Raw genomic sequence first — 19,829 nt, 5'->3', positions numbered from 1 at the left:
ACACACACACACACACACACACACACACACACACACACACACACACACGCACACACGCGCGCGCACACACACACACACACACACACACACACACACACACACACACACACACACACACACACAGAAAACACATTTAATCAAGGACTATAGTGTGTGTGTCAGTGTGTGTGTGTGTGTGTGTGTGTGCGCGCGTGCGTGCGTGCGTGCGTGCGTGCGTGCGTGCGTGCGTGCGTGCGTGCGTGCGTGCGTGCGTGCGTGCGTGCGTGCGTCTTCATTAGCACATCAGTGGTGTGAGAGCCTCCTAATCACCTATTAGACCCCACCATAATTAAACCTTACGCATACGCACATGGTTGTCCCTGGCAACAGTGGGGAGGGGAGGAGAAGAGAGTTGGTTGTCCCCGACAACGAGGACAAGAGAAAAAAAAAGTGTGAAGTGAAGTGAGCGGTGTCAGGGATGATGATGTATGATGCTGATGTATTGACCCACATGACGTCACAGGGCGGAATTAGTAATTGACCTGAATGGGAATTTTATGTTCCCATTCTAGTCAGTGGCAAAATAAAGTTTATCTACCATTCTACCATAAATAAATTAAGTCGATATAGACACCCAAACACACGGTAAAATGTTGGGGCGGTTAGCGTTGCTCAAAAGATATTCACTATGTCTCATAGTGGTTTGTGTTTAAAAGTACTGTACTGTGCTGTGCTGTGCTGTGCTGTGATGTGCTGTGCTGTGCTGTGCTGTGTGAGAGTGCTGTGTTGTTACAGTACCTGCAGACTGCAGAGACAGATCATACTGTACATCATCTGGGTGACACAGAAACAATGACGGAAGTTATGGAAGGGGTTGTTCCTGTAGTTGTCATGGATACTGAGCTACAGTGAGAGAGAGAGAGAGAGAGAGAGAGAGAGAGAGAGAGAACGCAAATTATTTTGGCCTTGTGATTTTACTGTAGAGGTGAAATATGGCTAGAGTAAAGTTTATTTCTTCTTGTTTGTTTCTGTGCTATACAATTTTACAATTTACAATTTAGGCATTTAGCAGACGCTCTTAATCCAGAGCGACTTACATTAAGCAATAACAAAAGCATGGCATACATCACATATATAAAAAGTAGTTATCATGAATCATGCGTAAACTAAGAACGTAACAGTGGAGTATCTATGTAAACTATACATACTATACTATATAATATATTATACATGTGTACTATAAAGTGCTATGACTACATAAAATGCAATTCTAGAGCTGTCTACGTAACAAGCTATAAGTCTGTTTAAAATACTATCTAAGTCTACCTAATGTGCTATCTAAGGGGCTAGGCTAGGGCAAGTGCTACGGGCCATGGTGGAGTCTGAAGAGGTGGGTTTTCAGACTACGGCGGAAGATTGGGAGTGAGGCTGCAGTTCTGACTGTGATGGGAAGTGCATTCCATAGTTTTGGAGCCAGAAGGGAGAAGAGTTTGGGACGTGTGGAGCGTTGTCCCGGCGTTTTTAGCTATAGAGAATAACCTATTGTCCCAGGTCTAAACAACACAGTGAAATGCAGCGTTAATTCACCTCGGAGAGTGTAATCGGTGAACCAATATTGTCCAGCGCATGCTCCATACTCCATACTCCATACTTTAGTTTTATATAAAAGCCATTCACTATCTTTTTGTCTTGTCTTTAAATATGGTCAGGTCTCATCCGTCTGCCTGAGACGTGCTCGACCAACCTGTATGTCTGGTGTAGGCCAACATCAGATATTGAATAACTTAGGAGGAATTCTCAAGTGTCTAGAAGAGTCTAGACACTTGAGAATGGGTGAGTCTACCCACACATTATATTATACACCACTTAATGTTATTCAAAGCAGCCAGGTAGAGGGCTTTTGTTCTAGGTGTTGTAGTGCCGTCAACACGCATTGACGACTCGCGCGGGCACGCGCGTGCATGCAGCTTCAGAACTCTAATGTCTCAAGAACAGATCCTTTTTTTGCCGATGGGTCCCCCGATTGCTTTAGGACTAGTGGAGCTCAGCTCCGCTAGGCTCAGCCTTCAGCGCACCCCTGCTTACCAGCCATCTTTTCAGTGTGATGGGGTTGATGTTGAAGTCTTTGACCAGGCCCAGGTCATGGTACATGTGCTCCAGGCAACTCAGCATCTGGAAGCAGGGAGAATGATGTAAACTAAGCAATCTGTCCACGTAAAAGTAAAGAGTATTGCTTAATTTATACAGAAAATAGGTGATCAAGCATGTAGATCATCTATTTCCGGCGCGCTGGCCAACAAAGTGCAGTAGAAATTAGGCCAAGTGACGCCGTTTACTTGTACCGCTCAATATCTGTGGGCTATAAACATGCTATTATTTTATCAACCAAGGACTCAAATTATCAGTCTGGGTGCAATGGTGAATGAGTGCTTTCCAGAAACACTTTGAGGTCAATTCCTATTTACTTACTGTAAAGGTTAATTTCTTTACATTTCTTGCTATCAATTTTTGTTTTCAGTTAGTAAATAAAGCCAAAAACAAAACCCCTTAAAGGGGAATACCACTCATTTAATATACCTTACAATTCTAGGAAATACAGAATGGGGGGACCTTTTTATTATGTCCACATAACAGCTCAAAGGTATTTTAATGACATAGTAAAATGTTGAAAATGAGTGGTATTCCCCTTTAACCTCGAGTACAGTAATTAATCAGATAGATTAAAATGCAGGCTTTATTCTTAATTTCAGTGGGATGTCCTAATTAAGGTTAGTTACATTTACATGCCCACATTGCCCAGGTTAAGATTTGTGGTGACTGACTTTGCTCCCCTCGCTTTAGTAATAATGTATACTTATATTTAAGTCAAGTAACAGTACTTTTACTTAAGTAGGATATTCTACCACTCTTTACAACCATTATATTAATTATTTATTAATTCCCCCATCATTTTAGCAAACTGGTTAGGTTTCAGAACGTAGAATTGCCTTCATTCAACAATAGCATTTCAGGTAGTTTTCTTCATCCTACTGTATAATCATGCAATGGTTCTCAGCACAAGGTCTTCAGGAGGTTCTAGGGGGTCCCCAGCTGCATTATTGATGGTTAGGAAGTTAGGGACTAAAAGAAGCCTTGTATGGCATTGTTTCCCAATTTTTTTCCCAAGCTTTTCCTACATTTAAAATATATATATTATTATTTTTTTATATACATTTTAGAAACAAACAAATCTAAGAAATTCCATAAAAAAAGAATAATTAAGAAGTAGTGAAAATAGCTGATCTACAAGCGCTTGTAGATTGGCTATTTTCACTAGACAATTACAATTTACAATTTAGGCATTCAGCAGACGCTCTAAATCCAGAGTGACTTATAGTAAGCAAGAACAACACGTGGTAATACCTCAAATACATAGGAATAGTCATCAAGAATCATAAGGAAGCTACTATCTAAGAACCTAGCATCTGTCTAACTGTAGAAAATCTGTACAGTAAAGCTATGAGTATACACTATAGAGTGCTATGTCTACATAAAATGCTATCTAAATTACATACGTTTAGCCTTTGCCTGTAAGGTCGTCAAGGCTAGGGCAAGGGCTACGGCAAGTGGTACGGGCTAAGATGGAGTCTGAAGAGGTGGGTTTTCAGAGCTTCACTAGGTTGGGTCCCGGGCAAACATCTAATCGCTCTTTTGGGTCTTGACCTGAAAGGTTTGGGAACCACTAGCCTAATGCATACCAAAGTGGGGGTCCTGGAAGCTTTGCGAACCACAGCCATAATGGACACACACAGCATTGTAGAATCGAACACCGTCCGTCATTCCATCACGCATACAGTCAACACAAACTCCTGTCTACGTGGTTTTCTGCTACTGTCGACCGACGCAACCTCGTGATTTTCAAACGAGAGTGGATATCGACCAATGTCCAAGGAAGGTACGATCAATAGATCAACTGATCAATTAGATCTATCGTCTCACCTCGTTGGGTTCCCATTGCCATGCATCAAATGTGGGCTGTCTGAGAGCTTCTACTGTCTCCTTAGACAAATAGTACTACACGGACACACACACACACGCACACGCGCACACACACACACACACACACACACACACACACACACACACACACACACACACACACACACAGGCAGAAATGACACAGACAGACATAAAGGTACATGGGTAGGGGAGGGAAGAAGAGAGAGAGAAAGAGAGAGAGAGAGAGGGAGAGAGACATAATATTTCATATCAGTTCAGTGTTGGGGTCTTACCTCATTGACCTCCCATAGCCAGACTTCAAAGGTGGGCTTTTTGAGGGCATCTATGGTCTGCTTTGACAGCATGTACTGCAGGCAACAGAGCTCTCAGTTAACACTGCCCCACCTCCGCCTGGCTTAGGGGGGCCTTGCCTTCATACAGTTTCTACAATACATGCACACACACAAACACACACACACCTTGGCATACAAGTATTTTTACTATGTTCTTTAGTCCTTCCATTAACAGTTTACTAACTATTTCTACTACTGTCTGGTTGTATTATTTTTGTCTTTGTTTTTCTGTTCTTCAGGGGGGCTTTTGCAGAGGATGACCAATTTGTGTTTGATTTCATCTCAAGTCATTGTCTCTTGGCTGGCGTTTAATGTTTGTGTTGGCACAGTTTGTTTTACATCACCATTACATCACCTAATCAACATGAGCTAGACTTAATAATTATATTAGCGCCCCTCACTTCACACGGGTGTGATTTTTTATATGAACGTCATATACAAGCATATACTGTAAGTATGCTACATATATCTGCATTATGGAGCTGGCCAGCAACTCTACATCTGACCTCAAACCTCAAACCCTTAGATCTCCTATGGAGCTGACTTGTTTTGACATTCCATATGTTGATCCTTCCCCACCCGTCCTTCCTTTTCGACTGATACCTGTCCATTCAAACTTTAGACGGGCCAGCCCCAAAGTTATTAGTGCAGCCGCGCCCGGCAACCGGCGAAAACTAGAGTTCTCAACAGGCCCGAAAATTACGGCTCGGCCCTACCTGGGCCCTCATCAAATCCTGTACACTCAAGACACTGCCCCCGCTGCCACCCTTAGATTTCCATATATGGAGCTGACATGTTCTGACATTCCATATGTTGATCTGACCTCATCAAACCCTGTACACTCAAGATACGCTCCATATATGGAGCGTACATATTCATTCCATATGTTGATCTGACCCCCCATGCCAAAGCGCCAGCGCTCGCCCAGCAGTCTGCTGTCACCCAGGTGGATGCGTGCACGCGACTTCACCCTTTAGGGCGTGGTCGCTTCTAGCCATCAGGGCATCTTATTGGTATATATCTATGGTTTTACTGAGGTTTAGGGCTAGGGTTAGGTTTAGACATAGTTTTAAATAATGCGCCATGGGCTTATTTGGGTTATCCTTTTAGCATTCTTTTGTATAAATCTGTGCCACCGTGCCTTTTGATTTTAGTTTTTAGTTTTTTTTAAACCGTTAATAAAGTACTCAATCAATCAAAAAGCTACAACCGCCCTGTACAGTAAAAATGAATCAGCATGATGTTCTCCATACCTTGGGGTAGGATGGTACGTCTCTGCGAGGAGTCAGCTTCTTATTGTCATCAGGAAAGCAAATGCCGCTGTAGGACGAGAACAAAAGAGACAGAACAACCGTCAAATACAGTAAAATACCGTCAAATACAGTAATATTCGTTCTGCTCTAATAGGCCTAACACACAGGTACTAATCTCTACTGATCCAAGACCCATGAGGGAGAATTACAACTCTAATGAGAAAAACATCAAGACAGACCTCTGATCAGTATTCACAATAACCTTGTTAAAATAAATCCCATGTCTCGTGTGGTCAGTATTCACAATAACCTTGTTAAAATAAATCCCATGTCTTGTGTGGTCATTATTCACAATAACCTTGTTAAAATAAATCCCATGTCTCGTGTGGTCAGTATTCACAATAACCTTGTTAAAATAAATCCCATGTCTCGTGTGGTCAGTATTCACAATAACCTTGTTAAAATAAATCCCATGTCTCGTGTGGTCAGTATTCACAATAACCTTGTTAAAATAAATCCCATGTCTCGTGCTCATTTTCCACACACTCCTCATTTAAATCCTTGTGATTCTAGAACGAGGAATATTGTTGCAATACAATGCAATACACCAGCTCAGTGGCCTTGTGGTTAGAGTGTCCGCCCTGAGACTGGAAGGTCAGGGTTCAATCCCTGGCCGGGTCATACAAAATGGGACCCAGTGCCTCCCTGCTTGACTCAGCATCAAGGGTTAGATTGGGGGTAAGTCCCTGCGACATACTAGCGTCATGTCCAGGGGGTGTACTTGTACATCAAGCTGCCTCACGCTACAGAAACAGGAGATAGGCTCCTGCGCTATGGGCCTCATGGCTTGGCAATGCTATTTACTTACAATGCAATACAGAAATAAATGACTACTTTCATACTCAAAATTAGTGTAGATATTATATTAGTTGTAATAGTATACTATTATTATTATATCAACTATAGAGCACCGACGTCTGACGTCAATATCGATAGAGGGTGCAAATCCACGGGTTCATGTACTTTATATTTGCATTATAATTGGGATTTTAGATCGCCTCATATAATAACTGTGATTGAAAAATAAACATGTCATCCCGGCCGTTACACTCATATGGATATGAAGAATCAACTGACTGAGAGAAAACGATATCGTTACTGCTACTGAATTAGTTACATTTTCGAGTGACTGACGGTCGTAAACGATACAGAGACACCTCCCTGACAATAACGCTGAGACAGCTTGTTTATTTTTGGACCACAATGCTTATATGAAACGATTTTTAGATGACCCCATGTTATTCTCCATAGAGAAATTACTTCCGTGAACCAGGCAGAACCAGGGGATGAGCGAGTGAGTCAGGACTTTGGCTCTATAACAAGACACAATGTTCATAGTTTTAGCACCCTCTGGTGGACAAATATGCAGACAGTGTGTTTCTCACTCGCTTAACTCAACTACAGTGAATCTGTAGTAACTTAAACTAGCTTAACTGAAATTAGGCTTTACATTATTAATTAATCAAACAATTCTGTGTATTAAATCAGTGTCAGTATATTATTTGTAGTATATTAGTATATAAGTAGTTATGTCCCCTCTAAAAAAGTAAAAGTCTCCTCCCCCTCCAGTGGAGGACCCTGATGTAGTGCTTTTTCTGGTTTTATACTCTTAGCAGATTTTGTTCCTTAAACTGTACCCATTCTGCAAACAATTTTCATTCAATCAATCAGTTCGAAAATAAATACAAATAAATCATAATAATAAAAGAAAACACAATATAATGGCAGTGACACGCAGACATGTTATTAGAGCTAAAAGTGTGTTATTGGTTTTATTGGTATGAGCCAGTGTTGTGCCCTCGTCACCTGTTGTTCTTGGTGGCTATTTCCTCTCGCAACTTCTTGATGTCACTGCGACATTTCTCAATCTCCACCACTTTCATCCCCTCCACTGGAAAGAGAGATAAAGTAACAAAGGGGATAGCATAAGTAGGTCAAGTGACAGCGAGTTTCATAACATTGAATGTCTTTCCTGTGAATGACTCACTGTGCTTCACATTACTATCCGCTGTTGTCCAACCAAAGCATACGTTTTGTTTTTATTTTTAAGGAAGCCACTGGTTTCCATTCATTTAGAAATCAACATGCAGAGACCTTGCTTGAGATAAGTAATCCAATACAATGCAATTACACTATTATGATATGATATGATATGATATGATATGATATAGTACTTTATTATCAGTTTGCACTGAAATTTGTGTTGCGACCCAGCGGCCTTGTATGCAACACATATACACACATTTGACAAAACACAGGACAAAATGGGCTGGCAACCTCTTTTCTTTATTTTAGTCAAGTTACGCTGTTCTTGCATTTAAATGAATTTAATAGCAGACTGATTTGAAAAGTAAAATGTCAATGCAGCAACGGAAATATCAACAGTAATTCTGCAGTAACAAATAGCATGATGTTACATCATCATGCTATTGCCATTATCATCAGCAATGACATGGCAGTAATGTCGAAGTTATGCCATGATTTGCAGAGCTATATCAACCTAATAAATCAAATGCGTGCGTGCGTGCGTGTGCGTGTGTGTGTGTGAATGTGTGAATGTGTGCGTGAGTGTTACACCATCATTAATATTAACAGCCCCTCTCGCCTGGTGTTATCAGGACTCTTTGAACAGTCTCTTTAATGTACTCCACGTCCTCTCTGGCTCCACACTGTCCAACCCGTGGACCCAACAACTCAACATTCATAGACTTCAGTAACTGCCGTATTATGTTGTATTTTCTGTATTTTATTGTATTTTTATTTATTTATTATTCGTTTATTTATTTATTTAGGGGTGATGCTCTATTACTGTACTCATGTTATCATGGTGAGCATAGAAAGTAACAACAACATTATTTCACTTTCAAAAAAACGTTTGGCCCTCACATATTAGGACAATATCAGTCGAAATATCCCTTTAAATGAGAAGAAGCCAGCTGCGGAGTCAAGCACTCTATAGCGTGCTTCTGTTGATGTCTGTGTGACAGCACGCAATCTGGTGTTTTCTGAGAAAGGGATAAGGGAGCAGGTGCTGGAACATGGCGCCCATTTGCATATACACACGCACACACTCAACCCACTCATGAATGCACCCACTGACAGCAAGGCACATGATGCACCTACAAGCTGCCTACACATATGTAAAAAATGTGAGTACTTTTTCCACCACTGCTACTAGACCACTGAAGGGTGACGTAAATTGCCCACCCACATAAAGGATTCCAGTTCCGCTGCCTTGCAGGCAAATGAGAAAGACATTAGGTATTCAGCCATGGAATGCCATCGGCCACCCTGTCCAGATCCTCATGCTAATCTTAATCTCACCAAACCCAACAGCGCTTAACCTTAAATACAAACAATGCATTAAACCACAGCAAACCATATAACTTGAAGCAGCTATATACAGTAAAAATTTGATTAGGACTCCAACCAATCAAATGCCATTAGAATGTGGAGGTTGCGATTATGGCATGGCTGAATATGGAATGACCTCCCCAGGTAGATTCCATCCCCATCTGCAGCTGCAGTCTGACAACTGTTATTGGCATCTGTACTTGCTGCCTATTTAGTTTTAGATGATTGTTGGTTACTGTTCATATATCCTACTGTATGTATGTTGTTCATATACGTATGTTTGTTGACTAGGGTTCATGCTGCATACATCTTGCACTTTGTCTCTTTGCACTCTAAATTGTAATTGTAAATGGTGAATATCCACTGCCAAACTGAAAATGAAAAACAGCTATAAAATTATTAACTACCGATGCTAAAGCCTGATTTGTGCAGTTTTGCGCAATGACAATAGAGAAACTGCTTTGGAGCTGCCAATGAAAAAGCATTATGTCACTTACAATTTGACTGCATCTGAAACAAACATAACAATGTTCATTCCAAAGCTCAGTCAGTGTGAATACTGCAGCACGCACTGCACAGTAAAACAATTCAACCTTATGATATCAAATCAGAGGCTTTGATCTGTCATCATTGGTCTGGCAAGGTCATCTGTTTCTATGGCCTTTATCCAAGAGCGTCATAAACATATAAACGAGCATGGTTTTAAATTAGCCTGGAAACCAGACGAAAAAAACAAATCCCTGGGGAGATTGGTCTGGCACTCAGTTCACCCCAGTGATAGGGTGACCAATCAAAGCCCACTTTTCAAAGTGAGACTTTGTTGTTGACGTTGGAATCTGTAATCTGTAACCAAATCTTGGAAATAAATCTTCCCCACCGAAGTTCCAGACTAATATCTACGCAGGGATCAATTACAATGTCAATATCTGTGCTCTGGTTTGTTTTTAGAACATGCACACAATCTTGGCTGCAATCCGGAACATATTTTAATGAATAATAATAATAATAACCTTTCATCAATATGTATGTGCAGTAGAGTATGTTAATACGATAGAACTAGCACATCTGTAGTGGTTGGAGGGGGTCTCATTATGCTTCCATTGAGACATTTAGACCCTGGTGTCGGATAGGACAGCTAATGGTTGACAAGTAGTGCATGAAGCTCATAAGCCCAATATATTCCTGGCCAAGGGTAGAGTCCCTCTTGCCTGAGTTGTATTTGGTTTCCCAAATTCCCACATGGGAGATCGGGCAGTTGAAATTACCTGTCAGGAAGTAGACATAAAACGTACAGTTGAAGCTTTATTGTTTCAATATAAATATTGTTTTAATAAGGCTGTCTTTTACACTCTAATAATATAACTTAAGTAGCAGCACTCCACATCTGCACTATATGCTATGAACACATAAAAAATCTTAATGAGTTCCTATCCTCATTCACAATTTAGTGTGAATGAGGCCAGTCTGGGAAGTATACTCAAGTATACTGCAAAACAATTACTGATTAAATGTTCCCGGAGGGCATCCCTGTAAAGAACACCACGATCAAAATAAAAAAACAAGTTGGTCCCGCTGACCGGGCGGACAGCCTGTCGACGTGTCTTTATAGAGCCGATTTTATAGCCCCATTGATGCAATTATGGGATTACAGCAATTATCGGATGCTATCGCTGTGCAAACGCAAAGCAGGACACAGAGAGGTCAGGGGCCTCTCGCAGAAACTTCCTCCTCACAGTTAATACAAAATGCGACACAAACAACAGGTGAATGCAGCCAGCAGCCAGCCATGAAGGTCACGGATCATGTATTCTTTTTTTTTTGGTCGGGGGAGGGTGGTTGCCTAGCGCTGCATTGCATATTTCTATAAGCAGAAGGGTGATACATTCTACTTCTATGATTCTCAAAGTGAGGGACCCCCAGGGAAACTTGAGGTGGTCCCCAGCTAAATTAGTAGGGGTGGCAGAGGCTCAGGATGTAGAGCAGCTTCTTGGGAAATGGAAGGTTCCCTGTTTGATCCCTGGCTCTGCATGAGTTAATGTTGAAGTGTCCTTGAGCAAGACAATGAACCTCTACTACCCCTGCTACCCATCAGCCATCAGTGGATGAATGTAATGCACATTGTAAAGCGCATTGGATAAAGCCACTATATTAATTCACAATTTAGAATTTTTATTTACCATTAAATGGTAAATAAAAATTCTAAATTGTGAATTAATATAGTGGCTTTATTAACCAAATTTTGGTTAATATAGCATCAATCAAAATCAGTTTAACCACTCTAACTGTAACTCTAACTATACTATGGATATTCAAAAACTGCCGATCTACAAGCTCACACAATCTTGACAAATTGGGAAAAATGTGTTTTTAACAACACCAATCTTCTATTATGGGGTCCCCTGCCACAAAATCTTTTCAGATGGAGGTCCGCTGCCAAATACATTTGGGGGTCCTTGACATGAAAATGTTTGAGAACCACTGGTCAATGTTCAGACAAATTCCTAATTACTGGAGGTCAATAGCAGACCACATACAACCTCTATCACTACTTATCTAATCATTGACTCATAAACAGTGCTGCAAAACAGCTGAATTAAGATGTCCCAAGTCCCAACTGGAGGTATGCAGTTATCTCCACACAGATATGCACCGATCATGAAAATATCACTGTGCACTGTAAGGTTAAATAGTCCTATTGTTGGCAGGTCCCCACAAGGAAATAGAGACATGGAGGCATATAACTGTTCCAAAGCAGCTACCGGTTTGCACAGATCAATGGAAATACATCTTCACAGTGGTTCAATTATTATTATTATTATTATTATTATATTATTATTATTGCGACAGTAGGTCGCAGATTACTACGAAAACCTAGAAAACCTCTCTCTCCATCATCCGTCAGTCACACCACCATATATGGCCGTCAGTCATCACGCCTCGTGACACGTCACGTCACCATATATGGCCATCAGTCCATCACGCCTCATGTCCGTCTCCATATGAGGATCACGACACTGATCTCATCAAACCCCGGATAGCCATACATGGAGAAGACTGGATCATCACCTAGATCTCCATATATGGAGCTGACCTGTTCTGACATTCCATATGTTGGTCCTTCCCCACCCGTCCTTCCTCTTCAATGTCTCCCTTTTGACTGATATCTGTCCATTCAAACTCTAGACGGGCCTGCCCCAAAGTTATATTAGTGCAGCCGCTGACCTGTTCTGACATTCCATATGTTGATCTGACCTTATCAAACTCTGTACACTCAAGACACGCTCCATATATGGCCAGACCTCATCAAACCCTGTACAGTGTACAGAAGGGTGTACAGTGTACACTCAAGACACTGGCCCCGCTGCCACCCTTTGCCACACTTAGATCTCCATATATGGAGCTGACCTGTTCTGACATTCCATATGTTGATCTGACCTCATCAAACCCTGTACACTCAAGACACGATCCATCCATATATGGCCATACAGAATTCATTCCATATGTTGATCTGACTGACCAAAGCGCCAGCGCTCTCCCAGCAGTCTGCCATCACCCAGGCGGATGCGTGCACACAACCTTGCCCTCAGGGCGTCTTACTGGTTATTATAATTATAGTCGGTTATTAACTAACCGACTATGATTTGGCTTGAGGAGCAAGGAGATTCAGAAATATGTCTCAATAAAACATGCTAAGCATGCATCGAGAAATGTGGCATTGTGCCTGCCTGCGTGCGTGAGTGCCACCACGCACACAATTGCATGGTGGTCAATGCATGGAAAACTGCTGGCTGCGTACATTGATCCAGTGGCGGACAATATTGAATGCAAATCTTCTGAGTTAAAAGCAAATATCCTTTTCAAACAAAGCATAATTTTGGATTTGTTCATGATGAGGCATGGATGGATCGTGTCACTGCAACAGCTCATAATTACAGTGGAGGTTGTACAGTATGACAGAGGTACAGTAAAAGGGAAATTACATTTACTGGACTAATATCGTTGGGATCACTTTCAGAGCAATCTGATGAATGATAGTTACAGAACGTTATGGTTCTTCAGTGTGGATGCTCACATCATTATCTTTGTAGTTATGATTCTTGGTGTGAACATAGCCTTTTAATGCAGTGTTGATTTTGACAGCAAATTTAGATTTTAGTTTAGTCATAGTCTTTTGAATAACATTTTATTTAGTTTTAGTCATATCTTAGTCATCTGCAATGTTTTAGTGTTAGTCTAGTTTTAGTCGACTAAAATGTATTTTGGCAGGCCTTGATGGCGCTGTATTGACTGATTTTAGACTTGGTTGCATGCCGATCTACAAGCTCACACAACGCTTCCCAGCGCGACTCGTTGTGAGCTTGTAGAACGGCTATTTTCAACACGCAACCGAGCATAAAATGACTTGTCTTTTAGTTCTCTGTTCTCCACTAGTCCCTCCTTAACATTTTAGTCTAGTTTTTATTTGACGAAATTGTCAATATATTTAGTCATAGCTTGAGTCATCATAGCTTAGTTCTTATTTCGTTTTTATTCCATTTTCCTCAGTGAAGAAAGGTAGTCGACGAACATTTTTAGTCATAGTTTTAGTCGACGACTGGGTACTGCTTTAATGTACTGTTTACTTGTGTTAAGATGACTTGAGTAACACTTATCTACACAGGATTTCATGTTGCACATCAAGTACTGTGGAAAATCACACTGTCGTACGGTATGTGCAAAAGGAGCGATTACTATCACTGGTGATTATTAGTCATTGGCAATGTTAATGATTTGCTAGGAAATTCTGTCTGCTGTAATTTGTACGTTTCTCTAATAAAATGTAAAGTTCTAAATAAAAACTTGATAACAGCAGTACTTTGACTTGAGTACGATATTTCGTTGTGCTCTCAATCTCTGCAGCATATGAGGAACATTATGTAATACATACACATACTACATTATTAGCATGTTACTGCTGCTCTTTATAAGCAATACCTGTGTAAACGTCCAAATAAACACTTATAAAAGTGGCACATATACACAGCACAGGTATATTACATTATATTAAGTATTATAACCTGAACAGACAATGGCCTTGTGGTTAGAGTGTCCGCCCTGAAACTGGGAGGTCGGGGTTCGATCCCCGGCCGGGTCATACCAAAGACTGTAAAAATGGGACCCAATGCCTCCCTGCTTGGCACCCGCCAGCATCAATGGGTTGGATTGGGGGGGGGGGATCAAATCAACTAATCAAATGATTCCCGAGGGTGGCACGGCTGTGGCTCCCCGCTCCAAGAGATGGGTCAAATGCGGAGAACAAATTTTACTGTGGTAAGGTAACATGTGTGACAAATTGTACTTTGGTGAGACATGCGGTACTTTCCCCCTCTCTACAGAACAGACTTGTCGCAACAAAGTGACGGTGGTGGGTTTTACTCACGCTCCACTCTCTTCTCCAACATGGCCAAACGGTTTGTCACCTCGGTTTTCAACTCGTTGATCTTGAATGCTCTGTGGGTGGTGAGACGGACGGACAGTCAAACACAAGGTGTCGGGATTAAGTGCAGCAGAGAGAGAGAAGGGTGGGTGGGGCAGGGGTTGTTTGTACAAAGAGATACAGGCAGAGAATAACTCAGATTGAAATGAACACTGTTACAGTGTGGGCGATAGCAACGACCGTCGGTAGCGTTCCAGATAATAAGCAGCAATACTCTTACGGTAACAGTTAGCTAACAGACAGACAAGCAGTGTTGGAAAGTAACTAAGTACATTTATTTAAGTACAGTACTTAAGTACAATGCATGCATTGTCATGTATATGACTATGAATACACTAATTGCTTTTGCACTGTCTGGCGCTATCACTTATGCACTATACACTTACAGTACATGTTTGATATCCACTGCTAAACAACGTCTCTTACTTGTACAAGAGTCCTGTACTTCTAACTATTAACGGATCGCTGCAAATCGAGCTTGAAAATAATTTCATGCACTCTATTATACCTGTAACCACTTTAACCACACCCGGTGTCCCAATTTCACCATGATAGGCGAAAATGTAACATTCAAACAATTTCAAAAAGAGTTGTGACAATAGCCCATCTACATCAGGGGTTAAGATTAAGTTTAAGTGTGCACTCACCTGGTAAACTGCTCGGCCACCTGCATCAGTACATTCTGAAATAGTTCCTCTTTGTCTGCGAGGGAGAGAGAGAGATGTGGGGTAGTGTTACACACACAGCACATGGATACATCAACATTGAGTCAACACACAAGAGTGAACTCCCTCGAGCGTGTGCGCTCTGTCTCTCTCTGTCTCTCTCTGTCTCTCTCTGTCTCTCTCTGTCTCTGTCTCTGTCTCTCTCTCTCTCTCTCTCTCTCTCTCTCTCTCTCTCTCTCATGCATGCATGCGCAGCCAATTACGGTAAACAACAGGTTGTTGCCACTCATCTGGAACATTTCAGTATATCCTCGGCCGCAGCAGGAGACATACAGTATCGATAGTGGCTATGATGAACACAGGTACATAGGGAGAGGTTATGTAAACTAAATATTGAGAGATGGAGATAAAGAGGGAGTCAATAGTCAGAAGGACAGATGGTGAGGCAGAGGAGAGGCAGAGCAAGAGACAGGGACAGAGATACAGAGAGAGAACGATAACTGCAATCTCGTACTTGATGATCTTACCGTGGATGAAAAGCAGTCTGAAAAGTGAAAACGTGTGGCAGCATATACTGTATGCTTACAACTTCCAATTCCTCTTGCCACGCACAGGGAACAACAAGCCAATGACACAAATAAAGCCTGACACCTGGACAACACCTCTTTGTCGTGGGCAAAGTTCAATCGGGCAGGTCAATAAACTCACAGCTTACAGGAACTTGTAAAAAAATAAAAGATCACACTCGTACCGGCCAGCGCTTTGAGTCACACACATTCCATCTCCGGTTCAGGTCAAGGGGAAGAGGCTCAAAATAGAATCATTAAAATGTGCCTCTGTGATTGATTCATTTGGCGTAGCTGGCACAAGAGTGTCACTGAAATATAAAAGCATTTAAGAAATAGCAAAAAATAGGCAATCTATGAGATTGTAGACTACCGCTTGGCTATTTTCACTATGAAAGTATGACATGGGGTGTAAATGGTGAGGTGCAGGTGGCATACAGTACACAGAACCTTTACATTATTGGTTGTTGAATTAATATTACACGAGAGGGCACTAGGCTTGGGTTAATTTCCGATACTATCGAGTACTTGTGATATCTCCCCTCAACAATGTATATTGCAATATACAATATACAATATACAATATACAATATACAATATAGCAATATACAATATCTGTACCCTGTCTCTGTTTATTGTAGTTTGTACTACAAAAATGCCTTAAAAACTAAAATTGAGGAAAGTGTTTTTCCATCACTTGCCCACTTCCCTTTTCTCTTTTATGGGAGCAGTGGAAAACTACAGAATTGCACAGTCTGTCATGTTGTCAGAATAATATTCAGACACGAGTGAGTGAGTGAGTGAGTGAGTGAGTGAGTGAGCGACCGACCGACCGACCGACCGACCGACCGACCGACCGACCGACCGACCGGTCACTCACATGAGAACAATTAAATCATGGCACATTAGGAAGAGATAACATAAAACATAGTTATACAGCTCTGGTCTGCAGGAGTGGACTGGATGGATGTGATAGTAAATGCTGTTTATAGACTTGTTGTGAGAGACACAGAGAGAAGAGAGAGAGAGAGAGAATGGAACTTCACATTAGGCTGCATGACCCTTGAGTGACGAGGCAATCAGTCGCCCCGAGGTGGCAGACCGAAGTGGTCGGGCAGGGGTGTAGGCATCGACCGGGCTATGGTCGATGCCTACACCCCTGCCCGACCACTTCGGTCTGCCACCTCGGGGCGACTGATTGCCTCGTCACTCAAGGGTCCTTCTGGCCGATCCACACGGTCACGACTCTTTTCTGTTCTGGCCCCACAGTGGTGGAATGAACTCCCCACTGATGTTAGGACAGCAGAGTCACTGCCCATATTTCGCCGCAGGTTGAAAACCCACCTCTTCAGGAAACACTACCCTTCCTCTCTGCCTGACCTACTTGTTGTTAACTAGTTGTACGAACGTTTGTTTTCTATTGTTGTATTGTTTATTGGATCTTGTTTAGTCGATACACTTAATTGTTTTAGCTCATGCTCATTTGATTTAGCTATTTTGTCTCATCCGGTTAAGGAAATAGGTAGCTGATATATTGCACTTTTACCTTAGCGCTAGGTATACTCTTGGTTGCTTGTTTTTGCAGAAAATGCACTAAAGACTTCTGGTGATTAGTAGTTTTTGTTCCCTACCTATGTTGAATACACTTATTGTAAGTCGCTTTGGATAAAAGCGTCTGCTAAATGACTGTAATGTAATGTAATGTAATGACCCCTTTTTGAAAATATTCTGCGCACAGAACCAAATGGATGCATAACAGCCAAGAACACTCGTCATTTCATTAAGCCATAACTCAGTCAAAAATTAAGCATTTTTTAAAATTCATGACTGTCTCTCTATGAAACGGTATAATCAGATTAATTAAACATACTTGCACTAAACTGAGGCGAAATGACACCTGTTGCTTACTTATAAATGGTGCATTTATATAGCACCTTTGCCAAGGCGCTTTACATAGATTGTGCATTACATTCACCCATTCACACACACATTCATTCATACACTGATGGCAGCGGAAACCATGCAAGGTACCAATCAGGTGCAATTAGGGGTTCAGTGTTCAGCGAATGGAATCGCACATAATGCACAGGACAAATCAAAAAATGTCTTTGAATAGACAATTATATAAACACAATGGACACAAGAAATTGACTTGACTGATTATAGCAAAATTACAATCACAGAGATTCGTGGAGAATTAAGACAGAACGAGACCTCTGATCTGTGAATGCTCTGCTGTTCTGCGTCGAGACAGCTCCAACTCAGGAGGAGTGTGTTCTTCTATCAAACGGAATTCGCATTGCGGGTGGTTTTGAGGAGGCGCTTTCTGCTGATGTGCCAGTGTTTGGGCAAGATAGAAATTTCAAGGAAAGCGCATCAGCATGCTTACGGCCACACCTCCACCCGCAAATATAGGAGTCGGCAAAATGTATAGTGCGTTGCGTGGCCGCAAGAAACCGTTTACGGGTAGTGGAAGGTTCTAAACACACTATAATTCATGGCATATACGTTAGGGCCCATAGGCTCGATTCCCGAGCCTGACAACCTTTGCTGCGTCACGTGTTACTCCCCGTTTCTCTCCCAGTTTCAGTCATTGTACTGTCCAATTATGGCAGAAAAAAAGTCCAATCGTTGAAACCACTGCTGCACATGAATTGCCTAAGTGCTCGTGTACAATTTGCAAATCATGCGATAATGAATGCACATTTCCTGCAAGCAGATGCAACCAATGTACTTTCGAATGAAGTCAAGTGGTGCATCCCTTCATGGTGAAGTGGAAGATAAACCATGATCTGAAGATCATTATATGATCATTATATGACAGTATCTTCTAGATATATCTATACATGCACCAAGTCTCATGTGCGTGTGTACGTGTGTACGTACGTCTGTAATCCACGTAACTCGAGAACCGTTCGCCCCACCGACTTCAAATTCGAGTCGACACACACGTTCCACACCACCGCAGGGAGTGCAGTGCCTGGTGTCGAGTCCATCTGATATGCCATTGTCCAGAACCAGCACAAAAGCCTCTGCCCGGGCTCTGGACAGGGCCCAAATTATATCTCCATATATGGAGCTGGCCTGTTCTGACATCACACTGATACAAAAGCCTCTGCCTGGGCTCTGGACAGGGCCCAAATTAGCCAATTGATCACACCTGATCACTCCCAGATCTCCAGATATAAATACTCAATTTGACACATCAGTTTTCTGTGTCACACATTAGAAGCTCTGTAAATTCCCCTTTGCTGAGCGGCAGATGTGAGGTCTCCCATGCGGAAGAGCCCGGTTAGAATCCAGAACGTTAGACATACTGTACGCCTACAGTACATCTCATTTGTCGCGTTTCCCAAAGCCAGTCGTAATGCCTAATTGGCTGCACCAAACGTAACCAACTAGGCATTCGGGAAATGTGTTACCTTCTGCATGCAGCCTTCTGGGCACGTTCACACAGGCAGATGCAAAGATGCAAAGCTACACAGAATATTTGTAGTTTTGTATCTTTGTATCTGAAGTTAAAACCAGCTCAACGTTTTTGTAGCTTTGTAGCTTTTCCAACAGCTACAAACGTCGGAAGCATCTTTGTATCTTCATGTCGCTGGCTTCCATTGAAAATGACAGGTAGACTGTATCTTTGCATCTCCCTGTGTGAACACACACGCATCTGTGTATTAGCCTTGTTAACCACTTGGGCCCTATACAATTCGTTGCACAATGAATAGCAAAAATGATTTATTTACTTTAAATGTTTGCTTATAATGACATGCTCAAGTCCAGTGGGGTTCTTGTGCTTCAATGTGAACACCCTGACCATTGAACTAAGACAGCGGATGTTTCCAGCTCATTGATGAAGCACTCTGTGTGAACTGGAGCGTGCAAGTGTGTGTGTGTGTGTGTGTGTGTGTGTGTGTGTGTGTGTGTGTGTGTGTGTGTGTGTGTGTGTGTGTGTGTGTGTGTGTGTGTGTGTGTGTGTGTATGTGCGTGTGCATGTGTGTGTGTTTGTGGGGGTTTTTTGTGTGCCTTTTAGGCTTAATCATGTAAACCCTTTTTTGCATCAGCGATACTGTATGTGTGCACATCGTCTAATTGACACTTTTGTGAGTATGTGTGTGTGTGTAGTCTGCTTTTGCATTAATTAGTAT

At 41.8% G+C, this 19,829-nt stretch overlaps 1 protein-coding gene across 4 annotated transcripts in view; it reads right to left on the bottom strand.

Moving 5' to 3' along the window:
- Positions 1-19,829, bottom strand: part of pde9aa (phosphodiesterase 9aa) — a 36,034-nt gene that overhangs the window by 4,205 nt on the left and 12,000 nt on the right. For 3 of the 4 annotated variants that reach the window (XM_079517960.1, XM_079517962.1, XM_079517963.1), the window contains 7 exons: positions 15,101-15,155; positions 14,397-14,467; positions 7,430-7,514; positions 5,564-5,630; positions 3,958-4,032; positions 2,065-2,151; positions 778-882 (listed from right to left, as the gene is read on the bottom strand). In XM_079517960.1, coding sequence (XP_079374086.1) covers positions 778-882; positions 2,065-2,151; positions 3,958-4,032; positions 5,564-5,630; positions 7,430-7,514; positions 14,397-14,467; positions 15,101-15,155 — 545 coding nt within the window. Of the gene's footprint in view, positions 1-777; positions 883-2,064; positions 2,152-3,957; positions 4,033-4,250; positions 4,326-5,563; positions 5,631-7,429; positions 7,515-14,396; positions 14,468-15,100; positions 15,156-19,829 lie in introns of all 4 variants that reach the window. The other variant, XM_079517961.1, reaches the window with a different exon arrangement.

The sequence above is a fragment of the Electrona antarctica genome, assembly GCF_951216825.1.
Source record: "Electrona antarctica genome assembly, chromosome: 13".
Classification (NCBI taxonomy): Eukaryota; Metazoa; Chordata; class Actinopteri; order Myctophiformes; family Myctophidae; genus Electrona; species Electrona antarctica.
The sequence above is the reverse complement of the archived record's forward strand: the minus strand, read 5'-3'. Positions and strand labels throughout refer to the sequence as shown.